Source organism: Phacochoerus africanus, chromosome 1, assembly GCF_016906955.1.
Source record: "Phacochoerus africanus isolate WHEZ1 chromosome 1, ROS_Pafr_v1, whole genome shotgun sequence".
NCBI classification, from domain to species: Eukaryota; Metazoa; Chordata; class Mammalia; order Artiodactyla; family Suidae; genus Phacochoerus; species Phacochoerus africanus.
In genome coordinates, this window is record NC_062544.1 from 31,258,506 (window position 1) to 31,278,320 (window position 19,815).

Below are 19,815 nucleotides of genomic sequence, written 5' to 3' on the forward strand. Positions count from 1 at the left end.
AACCAAAGACCTTGAATCATTCAGGAAGAATTAAAACAAGGCCTCAGTGTGTTCCTGAAATCTTACCCAATTAGCTGAATTGAGTCTGCTTTGAGCTTGGGAGAGGGGAAGTTTGCCCCACTGACCTCTACTCTCACACCCTTGACCTCACATGGTTTTCTTGGCAGGAGAGACTTGAGACTTGAGCAATGTTTTCTAAAACATTCTTTCATTCTGAAAGTTCAGTGCAGGACTTTGCCCAGCCAAGATAAGATTTCTGCTCTGGCCTTGTGGGTTTCATTTGATAGGTTAGGACCAAACCCAAACAAAACGTGTGGCTGCCTTGTGAGCTCCGCACAAACAGCTGTCCCACAAAAGGGACCTCTGATACAGCCAGAGAGGAGACGCCTGCAGAGTGCAGGAGGCATCAACAAAGCCTAAACTGAGAGTCAGCCGACAGGGGAGCCATGCGCTGATTGCAGGGACTCCTACGTGTGTGGAAACAGAATCAGAGATGCACTTTAGAACCTATAAAAACTCTGTACAATTGTAGAAAATGAAATCCAAATGGAGAAAACAGCCTGATATCTGAAAATAGCTCTTGTTCAAATCAGAAAGCAAAATGTATTTTAATTAAAGGTGTCAACAAACAGTGAGAGGTAGTATTTATTGAGTACTTGCTATGTGCCAGGTGCTCTGCTTCTCATTTAATCCTCTCCCAACAACTCTAAGAGCTACCTCTTACTCCAGATTGCAGATGAAGACACCAAGGCAGGGGGAAGTCACCCAGAATCTCTGTCTTCAGCGCCTGAGCTCTTGAACACTACTGTCAAGGCTACCCCTTTCCCACCCCCGCCCTCCCTTCACCTCAGCAGCGTCCTAGGCCCCCTCTCTGTGGCTGCACTGATCCTATTAAAGACACAGCAGCTTCCTTTTTCCCAAAGTTGGGTCCAGCCTCTCATTTTCTTGAATTCTAGGCCAGCCCACATGTGGCTTTGACTTTGGACATAGAATTCTCTTTAGAGGATTCCTAAAACAGTGCTAAGAGAAACGAACCATCATAACCAACTATAGAGACAGTCTTGAGAAGAAAGGTGCTGAAGTAAATTTTAAAACCCATCAAGAAAATAGGTTTCATTAATTTCATATTTTTAAACTCACTGTTTGAATATGGAACACACTTTAAAAATTCATCATCTTAGGAAGTTGTTAAAATGTAGAGCTCTTCATTAGCATAAATCCATACTCATCTGCAATCATCTAGACTAGACAGTATTCCAGTTGGAAAGAGCCCCCGGGTTCTCTTGACCCACCACTTCATCTTGGGATGAGGAGGCCTTCACCAGGAAAAGCCATGAGACTCATCTAAGGTTATGTAGCCAGTAAATGGCTGGGCAGAGACCCGAACTCACCCATTAGTGCCATGGGCTCACCAAAACCGGGGAGTGGTTCTTTCATCCCATGTCCCAAATGAAAGAAGTAGAAATACAGGCAGAGAGAATCTTGGAACTCGTCCTGCCTTAGGTCGCTATGGATACCAGGCAATATAGTTTTTGTAAAATAGTTGTTAGCTAAACAAGTGTTCTAAACCTATAATAACCTTAGTTTTAATGCTGAGGTTCTCTAAGTTTTCTTTCCAAAAAGTTATTCTAGGTCAAGCTCTCTTGCCTTTTCAGGGAGGCACTGGTTAGTCAGAATTAGGTAATACTCTGCTCGTGCTGTAAGTCCCTGGAAATGTTCTCCGTTGAGGGCATCAGTGCTTAAGTATTCAAACACAAACAGTGAGGAAACTAGAAAATCTCCTTCTTTCCTGTTTCCTAATTCAAAAATCTATCCTCTGCCAAATTTCTCTAAGGGACAGAAGCTGGCTTGGAGGAGGCTCCATAGCCAAATGACACAGAGGCCACTATCTTTGGGAACCCAGGGGACCATCTCAGGAGGTGAGGAGCAGGTTATGATTTTTTTTGAAGTGTGGATGTGAGTTGTTCTTTCTGGATTTTCAAGTCTATTAATGAGAACTCATGAGAACATTGGTTTTCATATAGGAAATTATGTTACCAGTGTAGGAGGTTTTATTTTTTCACTACCATGAAAGCCCAGTTAGAGACTCGTTTCACATACCACTCATTCTACGGTGCTCTTACCAACATCCTATTAATCCCTGTGAACTGTTACGGTAGAATTAACCCCAGCAGCAGCAGGAACAACAAAAGCAATAGCTCTCTTTCCTTCTGTCTGGCTAGTTTATGGTTTTTAGAAGAAAAACAAAAAAGATTATATAATCAACACTTTTCAAGAAAATAGTAATTTAACAAGGCTCCAGCCACACCATTTGGAACTCAACACCTGTCACCAAGTTCTTCGTAGATGTATGTGTCAGCGAGAAGAGCGAGGACGACTGTGCTGATGAAAGCCTGTTACCTGCTAACCACGGTTGTTCTGACTCTTGCCTCTGTCCAGGGCGTGAAGGAGCACAAATGTGGGATCTGCGGGCGGGAGTTCACCCTGCTGGCCAACATGAAGAGACATGTGCTGATCCACACCAACATCCGCGCCTACCAGTGTCACCTCTGCTACAAGAGTTTTGTGCAGAAACAGACCCTCAAGGCCCACATGATCGTCCACTCGGATGTGAAGCCTTTCAAATGCAAGGTGGGCTGGGGAGGGGCCATGGGGAGCGCGGAGAGGGAGGGCTCAGAGGGCTGCGCACCTGCAGGTGGGCGAGTCTCCAGGGAGGGGATCATCTACTCAGTCTCATCAGAGGGGCCTCTGATGCGCGCAGTAGGTCTGCGGCCAACGCCAGGCCCGTCGGCCACTCTGCGCCTCTCTCCACCACCTCTGTGCCCACCTGAGCCCTGGGAGCTACTCTGTTTGTCTCACTGCAGAATCAGCTCACAGGGTGTGGAGGCAGCCAGTACAGGGAGGGCGGAGGGCAGAAGGCCCATCTGGCGAATGAGGTCGTGAAAGGATGAGGGTGGTGTGAGCGCTCCTGTTCTAGGGAGAGCAGTCCGGTCGGTTTAGCCCTCTTCCCCTGACCAGCCAAGGAGTAGAACAGGGAGAGGAGTCGGAGAAGCTCCCAGTCCTGCCCTCTTCCCTTCCCACTGCCCCAACCCTGCCCTCCTGACTCTTGGACCGAGCAGTGTAATTTGAGGGCAGGTCTCTGGAAGGGATGAAAGACATTCTGAGGCCAGCCCCTCTGGTGACCTCAGAAATACTTGCTTGGGCCAAGGAATAACTGTGAGCCAGGTCAGCTGCAGTGTTTCTCGTTGATTCCTAAATCCCGTGGAGCATCTTCGTTACAATGTCCGCGTCACATTAACTTGGTAGGGATTTGATTTCATCTGCTGAGATGAAGAGTGAGCTGGAGATCTAGAAAGCCCAAGGCACTGACGGCTATTACTCAGACCTGGTCGGGCTCCCCAGGCTGTGCCCGCGCCCCGCCTTGTTTCCCTCCTGCACTTCTAAGATGAGAAGGAGTCTTGCTCAGGATGGGGGCAGTTTAATTCATGGAATGTACCGCCAAGTGTCATCAGAGTCGGGGGCACGGGGGGAGCAGAGGGAAGTCACCACATTCAGCTATCAGTACAGCCTTTCTCTCTGAAATGGAATTTTCCTTCCCTCTGCACTGCATGACTGCTTAGCATCCAAATGGTATCCTTTGTCGATCCCTGTTTCTAAAGCAGGGTTCCCTTGCTTCCAAGGGCTGTTCCAGCCTTAATCCCTCCATGGCATGTCCCCCCATGTGAAGGAACCCCCTGTGAAGCTGACTTCTTCCTGTGTTGGCCACTCCTGGACGGGGTGAGAGGGGTCAGGAACCAGAGCTTCCCTAGACCCGTGTGGGCATTCTCCGGAGGTGGGGGAGGGAGGGTTCTCCCTCCAGCCCTTTTCCGGCCACCCCCTTGTGTTTCCCCTCCTTTCCTTCAAGTTCCCAGTGGTTTGAAAGTCAATTTATGTCCATCTTGAGTGATCTGAGCCTGAGGGGGAGGAAGTGGCATGCGGGACGGTGCTTGTGATTCACAGGGCCTGGTGCAGTACCCCTTGTTCATATGTTTTTCAGATTTTCAAGACTGAGGGTAGAGCGTTCCTCACTCAAAACCCAGGACCCTTCTGAATCCAGGGCCCCATGTGACCGCACAGGCTGCACAACCACGATGCTAGGTCTGGCTGTGTGAGCCCGTGGACCACAGATGGCCTTTTCTCTCTCCCTGTAGGCGCTCCTTTGATGTCCTTCCCGCCTCGCGGAGTGCTTTGAGCCCTTCATTTTAACAGAGCTGTTTCTGCCTGCCAAGGGTGACAGTAGAGGCTCTTTGCCCCTCCTCATTCCTTGTGTTTCGTATACTTTTGGGCTTGGAGCCCAAACTTTTGATTAACAGGTGGTGGAGCACATAAAGGTGTTAAAATATGCAGGGAGCTGTTGCATCATTTGTAGTCCCCTAAAAATCCACGTCTGTCTAGTCCAGCCAACTCCCCCCTCCACCTCACCCATGCAGGGCCAGCAGTAGTGGTTTAACTAGGCAGAAAACATCTCTGAAACGGAGGGATATGTCAGGGCAGAGCCAGTGCAGGAAAGGGGTTGCAGGCATGGTGATTTGGGGGCACAGAGGCAGTTCTTTTTCTCTACCTCAAGGGCCTCCGGTGGTCCTGAGGATTTAGAGGGTTCTTTCTGGCACCAGTGCACAGAAAACGGACAAGATGGGCCAGTGATGCAGTGAGCCAGGCCTCCCTTCACCCCGATGCTAGTGCACCACATGTGGTTCAAAGGGAGGGAGTCTGATTGTCCACTTGAGAGTTCGTAAACTCAATCTGACCTCTCCTTGAAGCTGGATTAGGCTCTGGATATCTGATGACACCATGGAATCCTGTAAGAGAAGGACTTGTAGTGTACAACGCCAGCTCTGATGATGCACTTTAACTCTCCAGTGGGAGGTGGGCCTGGCGCAGGAATTGGACTGGTCATCTGCAAAGGTCACTTCTTTCTGGTGGGCAGGTCCTCTCAGACCACAGGAGGTTGGAGGATGCCTAGGAGAGTGTATCTGTCATTTGAACAAAAAGCATTGGGTGTTAAAGTGTTCTGTTTGTCAAACTTAGATGGCCCATCTCCATTCTTAGACATTTCTGAAATAGGAACAGGTATTAATCATCTTGGTCAAGAGCCCTCTGTCTCCTGAACAGTGCCCGATCATACTGCCAGGTTCTTCCTCTCTTTATACCCATCTCCCTGCAAAGTGCCGCCCACTTGGTGTCCTCTTCATATCATCACCCTTCTTCACTTCAAAGGAATCTCAGAGGATATCTGAATTTACAGATTTTGTAATGGGACCTGGGTGTTTATAACTAGCTCCAGATCCCACTGTGGGATGGGCCATTTCCGGACGGTATCCTGTGGACTTTGCTTCTTATTCATGCTATGCTGGATTCTTGGAAGTCTGGCCGTGGGTGAAGGTTGTCAGGTCTGGGAATTAGGAAAAGAAGAGAGAACCATTTGCTCATCGCCGTGCAATTCACAGCCCTCCGAGAGGGCTGTGTGCTGATGCTGGAGGACAGGCCCAGACAACTAAATCTGACCTTCTCATAGCAACAAGGAAGAGCTGTTCCCTTACGTGATTGGAAAAAATAGGCAGGCCTTGCTCCTCCTCCATCCTCCAAGAGTTGGCTCCATCTCCTTTACCCTAAAACTTGCAAGAAAAGGAGAGTTTTTGAGTAACAGATTCTAATTTCCTGGGATTCTCACCACTAAAAATTCTTTCTAACATATATCCCTCCCCGTGTAGCCACATGAACTGGTTCTCTCTGGCCCTGGCTCAGTGGAAACAGCTGTCCATGGCAAGCAGAAACATTCGTTTACTGTGGGATTAAGCTTTAACAATAGCATGGAAAATTCGAGGGGAGGAAAGGTTTCCATTCTATGTTTCTCTCTCTTTTTTTTCCTTATAAAAGAAGTTACTGCCCTTCTGGGTTCTTTTGCTATTGGCTCGACTTCTGGACTCCTTGCCTCTTGGAGCCAGCTGGAGTTTCTCCAGAGACCTGCGCCTGTAGACTTAAGCCATGTTTCAGAAATGTGCTTCCCAGATTCTGCGTAAGCACGCAGAGGTTGATTTGGATGCTATCCTTGCAGCGACCACACCATAATAGCAAAGAACCAGCTGCCGTCTTTGGGAAACCTGTCCAGGAAAAGCAGTCATCCAGAATTTCCGGGACAAGTTCTCCTTTGAGATGGGTGAAGCCGGGAGCTGCCTATGTTATGAATCACCAGGTCATCTGCAGCCTGGCCTGAAGCAGAGGCCTGAAGGCCAAGGGCAGAACAGATAGAAAAGGATGAGGTCGCCCTGAAAAGGGCCCCTGCCTCCTCCTCCACCAGACCGGCTCCCTTTCCCCCTCCAGCTCTTAGATGCTCCCTCAGGGGAGAATCCCAGTGGGGACTTGTGAGGGCCCAGTGCTTGAAATCAGGGTTCTCAGGCTGGCATGGAGGGGGTTAAGGCAGTGACCAGATAGCAGCCTTTTGGCAGCAAAGCCCTCCTCAGCAGAAGGAAGGATATAGCTGTATGAACTGCCTGCTTAACAATGCCTCGCATGTCCCCAGGGGCCCGCCTGCAAATAGATTTCATCTTGCTTTCTCTTGTACTTTTCAAAGCTTCCTGTTTTCTCACGGTCCTTTTGGACAGTTTACAGTCTCTCTCTCCCTCCCTCCCTCTCTCTCCCTTTGAGGAAAGGAACACCCTTCTTATTAAAAGAGAGAGAGAGAGAGAGAAGAAGAATGCAAGGGAAGGGCCGCTTAGCGGAGGCCATTCTCCACGGCACAGGCTGCAGCTCCCTGACCTTTCCTCGCAGAAGAGGGAAACACAGGCTTCCTGGTGCATCGCAGTCTCAGGAGTGTGCCTCCTCTTGGCTCTGCGGGCCTCTGGCCCCAGCCTAGTGGCTGCCCACTGCCATCACCCTGCCTCCGTGCACAGTGACTGCTTGGTGACTCTGGCTGTTGGCTCTGTTACTGGGACTCAAGGGAAGTTGCCTGAGGCGCCTCTAGGGCTCTGGACCAGGGAGGGGAGGGGCTCCAGGAGGCCAGAATTAGGAGTGTCTCTGAAGATAAGGGGACAGGGCATCTGCCAGCTATTTAAAGGGCTGACAGAAGATCAGAGAGCCAGATACTGGCTCCCCGAAGCCTGCCGTCAAGGATGAGCCTTCTCTTTCCATCTGCATTTCCCAGGGCTGCATCAGCCACAGCTGCTTCCATTTCTATTGTACCTCAAGTAACCTGGCAGGTATTTACTTAAAGGATTTGTCCCTTGGTCCTTCCATAATTTTCCTTCCACATAATTTGGTTTAAAAAGAAAGTTCCCGTCGTGGCTCAGTGGTTGACAAATCTGACTAGGAACCATGAGGTTGTGGGTTCGATCCCTGGCCCCGCTCGGTGGGTTAAGGATCCAGTGTTGCTGTGAGCTGCGGTGTAGGTTGCAGATGTGGCTCGGATCCCACATTGCTGTGGCTCTGGTGTAGGCCGGTGGCTACAGCTCCAATTAGACCCCTAGCCTCAGACCCTCCATATATGCTGCAGGTGCAGCCCCAGAACAGACAAAAAGACAGAAAAACAAACAAACAAAAAATAAATAAATAAAAAGAAAGCACCCTCATCCTCAAAGAGCTTTCTATTTCTGGAATGTAAAATGTATGTGATAGTGATGGTAACAAGAGCTAATATTTATTGAGCTCCTACTGTTTGCCAGGCCCTTTACATGAATCATCTCATTTGATCCTTAAAAAAAGCTTCATGGGAAACTGTGATTATCATTGACATTCTACACAAGAGAAGATGAAGCAAGTTCTCTGTCCCTCTGGGGTCTCCCCGTTGCCTCTCTGCTCCGACATCTCAAAGCCTGATGCTTGTGCAACCTCTTTTTAAAGGACAGTTCAAAACATTTATTCCCATTTTCAATTACATTTTGAAGTCCACCTTCCTCTCAAAAAGTAGGTACAAAAGTGGCAGTAGATGGAAAAGCTGATATTGAATGTCAGAGGCACACTAATACTGATCATTAGGGCAACTGAGAGTTCAGGAGGGGATGATGGGCTGCGATGACCACATGCAAGATGGAATCTGACTCCTCATTTCTTTAGCAGCTTCCTGTGCCACTATCCACCCTGACTTGAATCTGCACAGACCTTGGCAGGAGATGGAGATTCAGCCAGTCTTAATTTGGGCAAGCTCTTAGCTTCACATCTCATGATTAAAGGGGCCCTTGTAGATGACTGCTTTTCCCAGGAGAAGAAACTAAAGGGTTTTTTTTTGTTTGTTTGTTTGTTTGTTTTTTCTTTTTCTCAGGACTGCACCTGTGGCATGTGGAAGTTCCCAGGCTAGGGGTCTAATCAGAGATGCAGCTGCCAGCCTACAACCACAGCCATGGCAACACCGGATCCTTAAGCCACTAAACAAGGGCAGGGATCGAACCCAAGTCCTCATGGATACCAGTTGGATTCGTTTCTGCTGCGCCACAGCAGGAACTCTAGAAACTAGAGTTTTTGATGCTCACTCCCAACCTTTGTTCTTCCTTCCAATCTAACACCCCTCTCTAACATAATGGTCTGCTTGGAGCTCACACCCAAACCCCACCCAAGAGTGCCATCTTGAATTGACTCGGCCCTCTTTCTCTGGCCTCTCTTCGCTAACAGTGACTGGGAGGCCTCTCCAAATTTCACAGACACAAAATAACTCTGTACATTTGTGTACTGTCATGTGAGAACAGTCCTCTGAGAGAGATGAAGAGGCCAGGTGTTCTGGGTAAGGATCAAAGGGCTTTGTAGAAGGGTCAGAGGCTGAGAGGAAGATGTTAGCGTACCTACCACTGAGACATGAATGGTGCCCAAGTACTTCAGGTCCTGAGTTAATTGTCTCTATTCCTGCCACTGAGGATTTTGGTTTGCAAACTAGGGTGTGCAGGTTTAGTGGGGGCAAGAAAGAGATTTGGTGATGGTTGCATGTGGAAGTTTTGCATGAAGAAGAGTTATCTTTCCCAACTCAGTTGTTTATTTCCTGACCACGTACTTAGATATTCATTAAGTGTTACTGTGTGTGATCGATACTGAGGTTGGCCACAAAGGAAAGGAAGGTAGTCCTTACATTTCTCAACATTACCTGGAACACCTTTTAGTGCCCCAAGCATCTTTCAGGGGTGGCATGTTGTTTCTTAGCCCTGGGCAAGCTCTCCATTGCCTACCAGTAGGCTACCATAAACCATAAGAGATAACTCTGGTATATAAAAATTAAAAATAAAATTGTATCAATAGCAACAAAATCAATCACACATCGGATAATATAGGTGACCAGTCATGTGGTCATCCACAGTGGATCTGCTTCCCTGAGGCTATAGGCCTTGACTTCAGGAGACAGCATCATTTACTAAAATGATTAAACATCCTCATGTCCCCATCTGCCACTAAAATGTCTCAGGAAGTGCAGTATTGAATGAATTGATCCAGAAAACCATTACAGTGGAAAACACACACTCAGCTGTGATGACCCTAAAAGGTTGCTTGTCTAAGGCTAAGGAAGAATCCAGAAAATGCCCAGCAGTAGCCCTCATGATGTGTGTGCACCCTGGTATGTCGGGTGGAGATGGGGCAACAGGTGGGAAGGAAGCTGCTACCTTGGGCAGGTGAATTGCAGGATCAGCTCTAACCTCAAAGTCACAGCAATTGCAGCAGCGACAAGAAGTGGATCATTCTAACAATAGTAATAGTTGCCTTGCCTGAAGTTTAAGGTTGATTGGCGTGTCTGAAAATATTTAATGAGGAGACTTTATTCTTGTGTCAAAACAAAACCAAAAGGCACACCACATGTTCTTCAGGGTTAGATTAAAATTTTGTCTCCTTTATAAAACTCTTTCAGACCAATCCAGCATCAAAGACCTCAGCAAACACAGATGATATCTAAGAATAGAATATCATTCTCCATGGGAGCCACCCATTTCTTCCTTTTAATTCTCTCTGTCTGGCCCGTAACAACAGAGACATTAGTCCAGGCTTGGACTAATGCAGTAGCCTAATTGATCTTCCAACCTTAGCTCCTCTTCACATATGTGTCTTGTGCCTAACTGCCCATGGCTGTCTTCAGATCTTCTGCTCTAGTGTGCCTCGCTCCTTCACTGACTTAGCAAAAGCTTACCGAGGACCTATCATATATCAAGCTTGGTGTTAGGCAAAAATTGTAGCAAAAAGGCAGAAAGAGCCTTGAGAGATTCTGTAGAGTCTACCAACAGACTGTTCATACTCAACACTCCCAAGAGCAACATCACTCCAAATAATCGGGAGGTATCTCATGAACCAGATGAGCTATACCTTTTCCAAAATACCCACGACTGGAAATACCTAAACTAGAATCTCTACATTTTTTTCCTTAGCCAGGATGGAGAACAGGATAAGCTAAGCTAATCAAGAGAACTCTACGGTAACTCTCACACATGAGCAAAACTGAGCCATGGGCTAATAGATCTTTATAAATTGTCTCTGTTGAGGATAAAAAGAAAGCAAATATCCATCCTACATGTAGGGCTTTCTCCTAAATTAGATCCACTCTCTCAACTTTTCCAAATAAATGTGGTGTGTGGGTGCTTGAATACTAAGTGTGGGACACCAGTATGCTGAATTCATTCTTGCTAGTAAGGAAATAAAAAGGGAAAAAGTACTTAAACCCCCCACTGTGAATCATTAAAAAATACAGAACCAGCCACATCCACGTGTGGATTCTCTGTGGCAACTCTGTAATCCCAGGATGGCTTCCTCTTACACTGCCCAGCATTCTCTTAGGCTACTCTCCCCAGGTCACAGTTGTTAGGTCTACCCATTTTTTCCAAGGCCAGCCCAGCTTTCACCTCCTTAGCCACCTGAAGAAACACTGCCTTCATTAAAAAAAAGTTCAACCCAGAACCCTCAACACTGGCCCTGAAAACATCTCTCAGTAAGAAGGGGAAACTGGTGTCCGCCTCAGGGACGCCGCACCCCAAGTGCTCTCTCCGCTCATCTCTCACTCCATGTCACTGCCCTGGCCACATGGGCTTCAGCGGGGGAAGGGAAAGGGGAGGAATATGTTTGTCCCTTAACGCTCTGGTGCCAGCACAGACACAGTCCTTCTTCACATTCCCCTAGTGCAGCCAAGGAAGGGCTGGAGTTTCCAAAACCTGCTCTGCTGAGGCTCCAGGACAAGAAAGGCAAGGAAAACTCCCCAGAGTAGCTGCTTCTGTTTCACACCTCCTGCATCTGCACACATTGCTTTTAAAAAGGCAGTTCTGCTCTTGCTAAAGAAGCTGGAGAAACACTGTTGTGGTCCATCATGTATCTGCACTTTGATGGAAATAAAAAGAAAAAAAAAAGGAGTTCCCGTCATGGCTCAGAGGTTAATGAATCCAACTGGGAACCATGAGGTTGCGGGTTCGATCCCTGTCCTTGCTCAGTGGGTTAAGGATCCGGCGTTGCCGTGAGCTGTGGTGTGGGTTGCAGACGCGGCTCAGATCTGGCATTGCTGTGGCTCTGGTGCAGGCCGGTGGCTACAGCTCCGATTGGACCTGGGAACCTCCATATGCCGTAGGTGTGGCCCTAGAAAAGACAAAAAAAAAAAAAAGAATAAACAAATAAAGTTTACTTTTTGTATACTTAGGATGATATTTTTAGTACTTCAGATTCTAACCCGGAGAAGAGACACTCCTTTCTTTATAGGTCTCTGTGTTCCTTTTAACTCTGGAATCCATCCCAGTAATTAATAAATTTTAAATATTAGAAAAGCATCACCCGATATAGTCTAATAGAAGAGTTTTATGTGGGGGTCCGGGGGAACAACACACAGTATGGTGTGGTTGTGACCATGTGGCCACTGGTGTCTGAGGACCTGAGTTCATTATCTCAGTCCAGCACCTGCTAGCTGTGTGCCTTGGCTAGTCCTTTAATCTTCATTCCTCAGTTTGTCCATCTGTAAAATAGGGCTGATAACAGCACCCATCTCATAGGATTGATGTGAGTTAAACGAGATATTCCATGGCAGATTTAGGCCAGCACCTTCCACACTGTAAATGCTCCATAAATATTAAACAAGCCACCATATCCTTATTATTAAAATGAAGCACACTTTGAGCAATTGCTTTTCAGAGCAGCTTTTCTCCTTTTCAAAAGGTTGCATTCAAAAGAAGCTTTAATAGCTTTGCAGTTCCTACCTTGAGTTTTAAAATCCCTGCACAACAGGAATAAAGTCTCCTGAATCCATCCCTACCTGCCCCACTTCTGAGCCTGGACTTAATACAGCCCCTCTCTGACTTCCATGGGAACACTTTCTTTGGAAGCAACTGAAAATGCCAAGATCCAAATGGAGCAGCAGCACACCAGTCCTCATTCAGGCCTGGCTGTGGTTACTGGATGGGGTCCTCGCCTGCGAGTAACCTTCGTTCTCCTCGTCACTGTCTCAACAGCTGTGTGGGAAGGAATTCAACCGGATGCACAACTTAATGGGCCACATGCACCTGCACTCTGACAGCAAACCCTTCAAGTGCCTCTACTGCCCCAGCAAGTTCACCCTGAAGGGGAATCTGACACGCCACATGAAAGTGAAGCACGGGGTCATGGAGCGGGGCCTCCATTCACAAGGTAATCTCCCTTCCAGGCAGCCCGTGGTGGCCGGAGAGTAACAAACGGGAGCTGAACCTGCTTTTGGGGAGCTTTACTTTGGGGGGTTATTCTTAGGGTCAAAAAAGAGAGTGTAATTTTCATGACCACAGCAGATAGCAGGAACAAGCTGGCAGTGTTATTGTAACAAACATAATGCTAATCTCTGAAGGTGGTAAGTAAAAGTGAATTATAGGGAGCAGATTAGAATATCACAATGATGCCAGTCAGTACCACTGTTAGTTCTTTGTTCCTGACCCTTCAACAGGTGCTTTTGTCCCTGAATCTCTACAGCAACTCCAGGCTGGCGAAACTTCTGTTATCCCCATGTTACAGATGAGGAAACTGAGGCTTTGAAATACAAACTTGCTCAACTGAGAAGTAGCAGGCTGAGGACCTGAACACAGACCTTCCTTCCTGACTCAAAAGCCTTCTTGTAGCCATTTCCTCACACTGCTATTAAGGGGCATGTGATTTTTCTTTCCTTTCTGAAAAACAGCTCTTCAAGTACTGCCGTGAGCCAGAAGTGTGTCTGTGGCAGGCTAGGTCTCTGCTGCTTGGTCACGACCAGACACATGCAAGGACATTTTTCCTGCTTGGTAGGGCTGCCTGGCCCATTGGCATAGCAGGGGCTTCCTTTGCCCCTGCTGACTCCTAACTAAACTGATGAAAGGTTCCTGCCTCCTTGAACTTCTCAGTGTCTAGGGTCTTAGAGTTTATGTTTCTCAGTTTCAAGGCCCTTAGTTTATGTTGCAAGTGTCCTGAATTCAGTGGGTCGTCCTTCCTTAAAAGGGCAGTAAACACGCACTGCCTGGGGCGGCATGTTTTATGGGTCGAGGGGAATGAGCCCATCTTCGCCCTCTGGGAGGTCTGTGTGTGGGAAGAAAAGACACACGTATGTGTAACTTACAATATCAGGTTAACTGGCTGCTGTTTTCTGATTCTAGTCTGATCCAGGCACAGGGCAATGCACTTAGATATTATTGCTCGTCCCCAATATTCCACAAAGTAAACTGTGTTATTCTCATTTTATGTAAGAGGAAACCAAGGCCAGGAGGTGTTATGTAAACTGCTCAAGCTCGAAAAGCAAGTCTGAAGGCAGAACTGAGATTCTAATTCAAGCATTTCTGGCTCAAGTCAGTGTGCTCACTACACTGGGTGAAAACATGGGGTGCTTTGTTCATGTTTTTGCTTCTCCCACCCCTTTACAAAAGAGATAGTTAGCTAGGCACCCATATTCTTAAATAGGATGCACGCATGCACGACTAGCATAAAACAAAATGATTGTAGCTTTCAGATTTCTCAAACTCCCACTGAGTTTATGGTGACTCCTGGGTGACAAGAAACTGTGATCATCATAAGACAAGGCCTGGAGTTTGTACAAAAGCCCTGAAAAAATTCTGGTTAAGAAAAACCAAAAAAAAACTTTTTTTTCCTGAGAATGTTTTATTCCTGAATTACTCTTTGCCTCTCCAGTTGCCTGAGCCACTTCCCAAGCTAGGCCTGGATTTTTCCAGAATAGATGGTTTGCCCAGTCGCTGGGGCTAGAGACATAGAAGCCGATGAGGAGACAGTCCTCCCTCTGAAAGCCTGACTTGGTCACCACGACCTACCCCATGAGGATGCTCAAATCGTAACAGGCACCTAAGGACTGTCACTCTTCTGGAAAAATCAGGAGCATCATTATATATCAGAGAGTTGCTTTGAAAGTTTTTAACAGACTTTCAACAACTTTAATGTTTTCACCTACAAAAGGTGTTAGCATTTCTGCGCTCTGGTTTTTGAAACCGCTCAAAAATCATGACCCAGATGAAAAAGACCCTCCCTGTACCGCTGACAAGATTAAAGTTACAGGCAGCTTCATTGCCTGACAACACCATAAAGTGGGCAGTGTTGGCATCAGCATCCTTCGTGTGTCCCCACCCCAGAAGCCTGGTTCTTCTGTGCAGCAGGGTCTGGCTGCACCCGGACCGCTCCCTTGCATTTCTGTCCTCAGTCGTGCCCACTGATGCCTTGGGACCTGACTGTTGGCTCCCCACGGGGAAGAGACCTTGAAGATAAAATCTGGTGGACCCTCACCACTTGTCTGCTGGCTACTGAAAAGTCCATCCCTACAGGGGCCTTCAAACTGAAACTAAAAGTGAGACCCTGTCATGTCACTATGCCCGACAGCAGGAACACTTGTGGTTGGGCACAGGGGCTCTTGAGCCCCTCAAAGGCCCTTCCTGTGCCCTACATACTCCGTCTATGCTTAGGGGGCCCAGTTATGGGGTAGCCTCATTGGCCCCAAATGGAATATCTGGGGTTTTTTCAAAATAAAAATAACTTTTTAAAAATTATCATTGTAGGAGTTCCCATTGCGGCTCAGTGGTTAACTAACCCGACTAGTATCCATGAGAACACAGGTTCGATCCCTAGCCTTGCTCAGTGGGATAAGGATCCGGTGTTTGCCGTGAGCTGTGGAGTAGGTCACAGACCCCCCATTTGATTTCGTCAAATTGGAGCTGTGGCGAAGGTCAGCAGCTACAGCTCTGATTTGACCCCTAGCCTGGGAACCTCCACATACCATGGGCGTGGCACTCAATAGACAAAAGACAAAAAAAAATTATTACGATAAAATAGGTGCTCTCTGTTAAAAATGAAAAGACGTATATTCGAAGTGAATAGAAAAATGTAAAAATCACCTCACAGATTTTGGCAGACATCCTTCCAATTTTTAATAGATAAAATTGAGTCTACACTATAAATATATAGGATAAATAAGATATATGATAATTTTAAAATTATATAGAGAATCCCTCTCATGATCAAGAGTAGGTCTCTACATCTGCACATGGAAGTACCTTCTATACACGTAGTACCTTCATTGTATGGAGGTGCTATTATTTATTTAACCAATCCTGTTGTTAAATTGATGAATTGTTTTCAGTTTCCCTGTTGAAAAAAATGTGGCAATGAGCATCCTTATACATACATTGTGTGCATCTGCCAGACTATTTTCACAGCTTAACTTCTCAGCAGTGTAATTGCCAAGTCAAAGGTGTACTTATTTTTAAAGCTCTTGGCGCATGTTGCCTAATTCCCCTGAAAGGAGTCATACCGAGGCAGACCCTGTGACAAGGCCCACCTCTCTGCAGGCTTCCTGGAGATTATCTATTTTTAAAACGTAAAATCAAGCCCCACTACCCACCCCAGGTTCCAGCCAGCGCGCCCTCTCGGCGTCCTGACCCTTTCCCGGGCCTGACGGTGCCTTTGCTCTGGCAGGTTTTGGAAGGGGGAGACTTTCCCTGGCGCAGACGGCGGGGGGCCTGAGGAGCCTGGAGCAGGAGGAGCCCTTCGACCTGTCCCAGAAGCGCGGGGCCAAGGGCCCGGCCTCCCAGTCGGACGGGGAGAGCGCCAGGGGCAGCTCCTGCCACGAGGAGGAAGACGACGACCACTGCTACGAGGCGGAGCGGGACAGCCCGGGCCTCGGTCCCCGCAGCCCGCCGCTCTGCGCGCCCCAGGACCTGTCCGCCAAGCCCGCGCCGGGCCCCAGGGAGGAGGCGCAGGCGGAGGAGGACGCGCCGCAGGGGGACCGCCTGCTGCAGAGCCGGGACAGCCCTGGGCCGGAGCGCGGCCAGGACAGAGAGTTGGTCGGCAGAGACGAGTGCCCTGGCCTCCGGGCCCTGCAGAGCGCGCGGCGGGGCCCCTCCTTTTCTGATTACCTGTACTTCAAGCACAGAGACGAGAGTTTGAAAGAATTACTGGAGAGGAAAATGGAAAAACAAGCAGTGCTTTTAGGGATCTAAGTGGACGGTTTCAAAATTACACTTGGAAAATAAGAACTAGGTGGTGCAAATACAGCTTTCCGTTTTTGCTGGAGATGGGAGAAGGGCAGGAATCTTTACAAATGGCTCAGGCTAAAGGAGCAGGGACGTCCTCAGTCGTGTAAATGCTTCTCAGGTCATTAATTGGGCCCTTGATTTTTAGCACACGTGCAGGGTCTCCTTCAGTGTTATTTCACAGATCTCTAGTGTAGTAAACTGTGCTGTTCTTCCGGACATCGTAAACTGATGCTGAGGTGCTTTTAGAAATTCCATTTTCTATTGACTAATAGGCAATACATGGTAAATTCCTTTCTAGTTGCAAAAATATGGTGCTTGACACATCACCTTATTAATGACTCTTTAGTTGAATGTGTGAAAGCTATATTTTTCCAGATAGATGAAAATATTAGTAGTTGTGCATAGTATAAAAACTGCTTTATTAAATAATCAAAACATAACAGAAATGACACAGGAGGGTGAGTTATGGAAGAGAAGGTTCTCATGTAGTTGCTGCAGATATACAATTTCAGGAGAATGTGAATCATTGTGACGAAGGAAAAACCAGCAATACTTAGATTCCTGCCTGAGACTGCCTTGTTCCGCTTCTGCTGCCTTCATCAGACATGGCATTTGGAGCACATTTTCAGGTGGCCTGACAGTGCTCAGTGACTGCAAGTTCACCCTTGCGTCCTGAGCAGAGCTGCCTCCTGGAGACCTTGCTCCAAGGCTTCGTGCCCCGTAAAGCAGCTTCAGGAAGAGTTGTCACCCCAGGAACAGTGGGTTTCTCTTCAGTGCTGGAGCTGGGAGTTCTCCCTGAAATCTAAGCTCTAACTTGTTTGGAGTATTAGAATAACCACCAGTAAGGGAGATGCTGGGTGACATCCTCAATGCTGCCTCTACTACATCAGGACCATCTCAGGGTGCTTTTAAAAACTACCAGTGCTAGGGCTGACCCCTCTGAGGTTCTGATTTAATTGGTCTAGAGTGAAGCCCCAGCATTGGTTATTTCCCAAATTGCCCCCTATCAGATGATTCTTATGTGTGGCCAGGGTTCAGAAAGGTCGACTAGGCTGAAAGGGTGGCTCCCAAGACCCCCTCCCAGGGACTCCATACATATTTCTGCTGCTGGCTTTAGACTCATTAAAATAGAAAGCAAGAGGCCTTGAAATCATACTGCTGACTTAGGTCTTCTTACCTGTTCCGATACAAACACACTATGTAAACAGATCTTTTTTTGTACTAGAAAATGATGCCTATGCTGCTTATGGTCACTAAATATGTTTAAAAATACACAGCCAGCCTATAGTAACTAATTCTTTCTTCCTAGAGGTGATTCATGATTCCCGTGGGGGGTAGTGACTGTAATGGGTGAGTTGAGCCCAGCAGGTAGGCCTTCTTTAGGCACCAGCAGCTGATGAATAAAGCAGAGCTGAGAATGTCGCATTCATGTGACTGACTGGAAGCAGTAACCCTCTGGTACTGGGTCTGTGTTGATGTAAAAACTGCCTCTTGGTCATTAGTTTCAACTCATTCGTAGAGCTAGGTACTGTCTGTTATTTGCTTCCTCTCCTTCCAGAGCTCCCAATACATTTCTTTGGAAGACGTGGCCCATCTCTGACTGCAGGATGCAGCCTTTTCTCTTGGCCAAGGTGCTTCCCCTTCAGCCTCATCTGGTTCTCATCAGCCATGCGTGCGCTTTGTCAATCCTGATGCATTCTTTCTGCCACCCTTCGTAGGGCTCCTTCCTCCAGCTTCACTACCACCTCAAAGGGCCAAAGCCGTTTGGGTTTCCTACTGCCATCCATGTCCCAAGGTCAGAGCTCCTGCAAGGGGGGTGGTGAAGGTAAGGTCGAAGGTTTCTGTTGTTATAAGCCCAACGCTGGACCTAGAACCTGTCCAAGTCTTCAGAGGGGCAACGTCCCTTCCATTTATTATTAATGTAGCTCATCAGTGCCTCCGATGACATCAGCCAGAGGCTGCAGGAGTGAGGTCTCCAGCTCTTAGGATCCTGCTACATATTCATTCTTCCAGCAGCCGGGTGTTGAAGACCTGCAGATTTCCAGTTTGTTCTCCGTGCACTGAGCTGGAATAGGAACTAGGAAATCTGGAATAGCAAGCTCTAAGTGTTTCCACCCAAAACGAATCATGTGGAAATGTTTGAGGAACAAGTTAATGTCGGGATGGAGAGAGCATGGTCTAGAATGGTGGTTTCCACACTATGCGTTGAGAAGCCAGAGGTCCCTCTTAGGCCGTCTGGAGCTGCAAGGGGAGGAGCAATTCCTAGCCCTCGTTACCACCTCACTCAAAGCAGCTCAGATTCCATCTGTTTTACATGTTAGCCTTCCAAGTAAAATTCCCCTTGGAGGAAGAAAAAAGGGTGTAGAAAAAGTAATAAAAATTGTCATGGAATGTATTCTAAAGCCTGTTTTTAGTTCTTGACTCTGGGATTGAGAAAATCAGTTATAAGTGGATGGTTCACATGCACTGACCTTTTGAGAGCCAAGCTAAAACCTTGGTTTTGTAAGTGATCAGCATCCTAGTCTGCCTGGGACAACCTGGGTTTATACCTGTTGTCCCTATGTGGTTACTAGCAGTGTCACCTTAACTCTTAAAAGTGTTCCAGTCTGGGTGGTAAATTATATGGACACCCTGCGTATAAGTGCAGTGCTCAAGGAAGGCACGGCCAGCCTTGCCCAAGTTGCAAATTATCCAGAGTGCAAGCCTGAGAGAGCAGCCTTGAGGCCATCCTCAACAATTAAGGGATGACACCAACCAGGATCATCAGCACCCCAAGGGCCAGGATAGCTTGACCTTCAGCACGTTGCAACACTCTGAACACAGGTCACTACCAAATGCTTTCCAGGCTTTTGACCACTCTCTTTGAACCAACCAACCCAGCCAAGCGGCATATTTCTCTTTTAACCTTTTTATTCAGGTAGCGCCCTCTTGTTGCCTTTCAACTCATTCTCTCTTTTTAAGAATTTGACTGCCCACCGGCCGTGAGACTGAGGCTGACCTTCCACAGCTCTGCAAGGGTAACTGGTATATTTGTATATGAGTAGTTGCATGAAACAGCCCAATGTGCATACTGTATTTATTAAGCCCTGAAGGCATTTAATAAAATATTAACATCGTGTTTTGAATTATGATCTTTGTCTGCTTTGCTGGAACAAAATGTAACAGAGCTAACATTTAAAATCCTTCACATATTTGGACAATATGACACCAAATGTTGATTTTGTACAGAATCCTGCCTTGCTATTTAAAACTAAAATTCCAAATATGTAGCAACCCAAGTTGTGAATATTGCTTTCTGCTTCAATGAGAAAGTAGTTTACCTAAAAAATGGCATGTAACCTATATTTTGTTAATTTAAGCAAATAAAGACATGTTG

At 47.2% G+C, this 19,815-nt stretch overlaps 1 protein-coding gene across 2 annotated transcripts in view; it reads left to right on the forward strand.

The window, feature by feature from the left end:
• ZNF366 (zinc finger protein 366) overlaps positions 1–19,557 on the forward strand; it is a 343,082-nt gene extending 323,525 nt beyond the window's left edge. For both annotated transcript variants that reach the window (XM_047792838.1, XM_047792753.1), the window contains 3 exons: positions 2,440–2,631; positions 12,423–12,597; positions 15,880–19,557. In XM_047792838.1, the coding sequence (XP_047648794.1) occupies positions 2,440–2,631; positions 12,423–12,597; positions 15,880–16,403 (891 nt within the window). In that variant the 3' untranslated portion in view covers positions 16,404–19,557. The remainder of the gene's footprint in view (positions 1–2,439; positions 2,632–12,422; positions 12,598–15,879) is intronic.
• Positions 19,558–19,815: the final 258 nt, after the last annotated feature.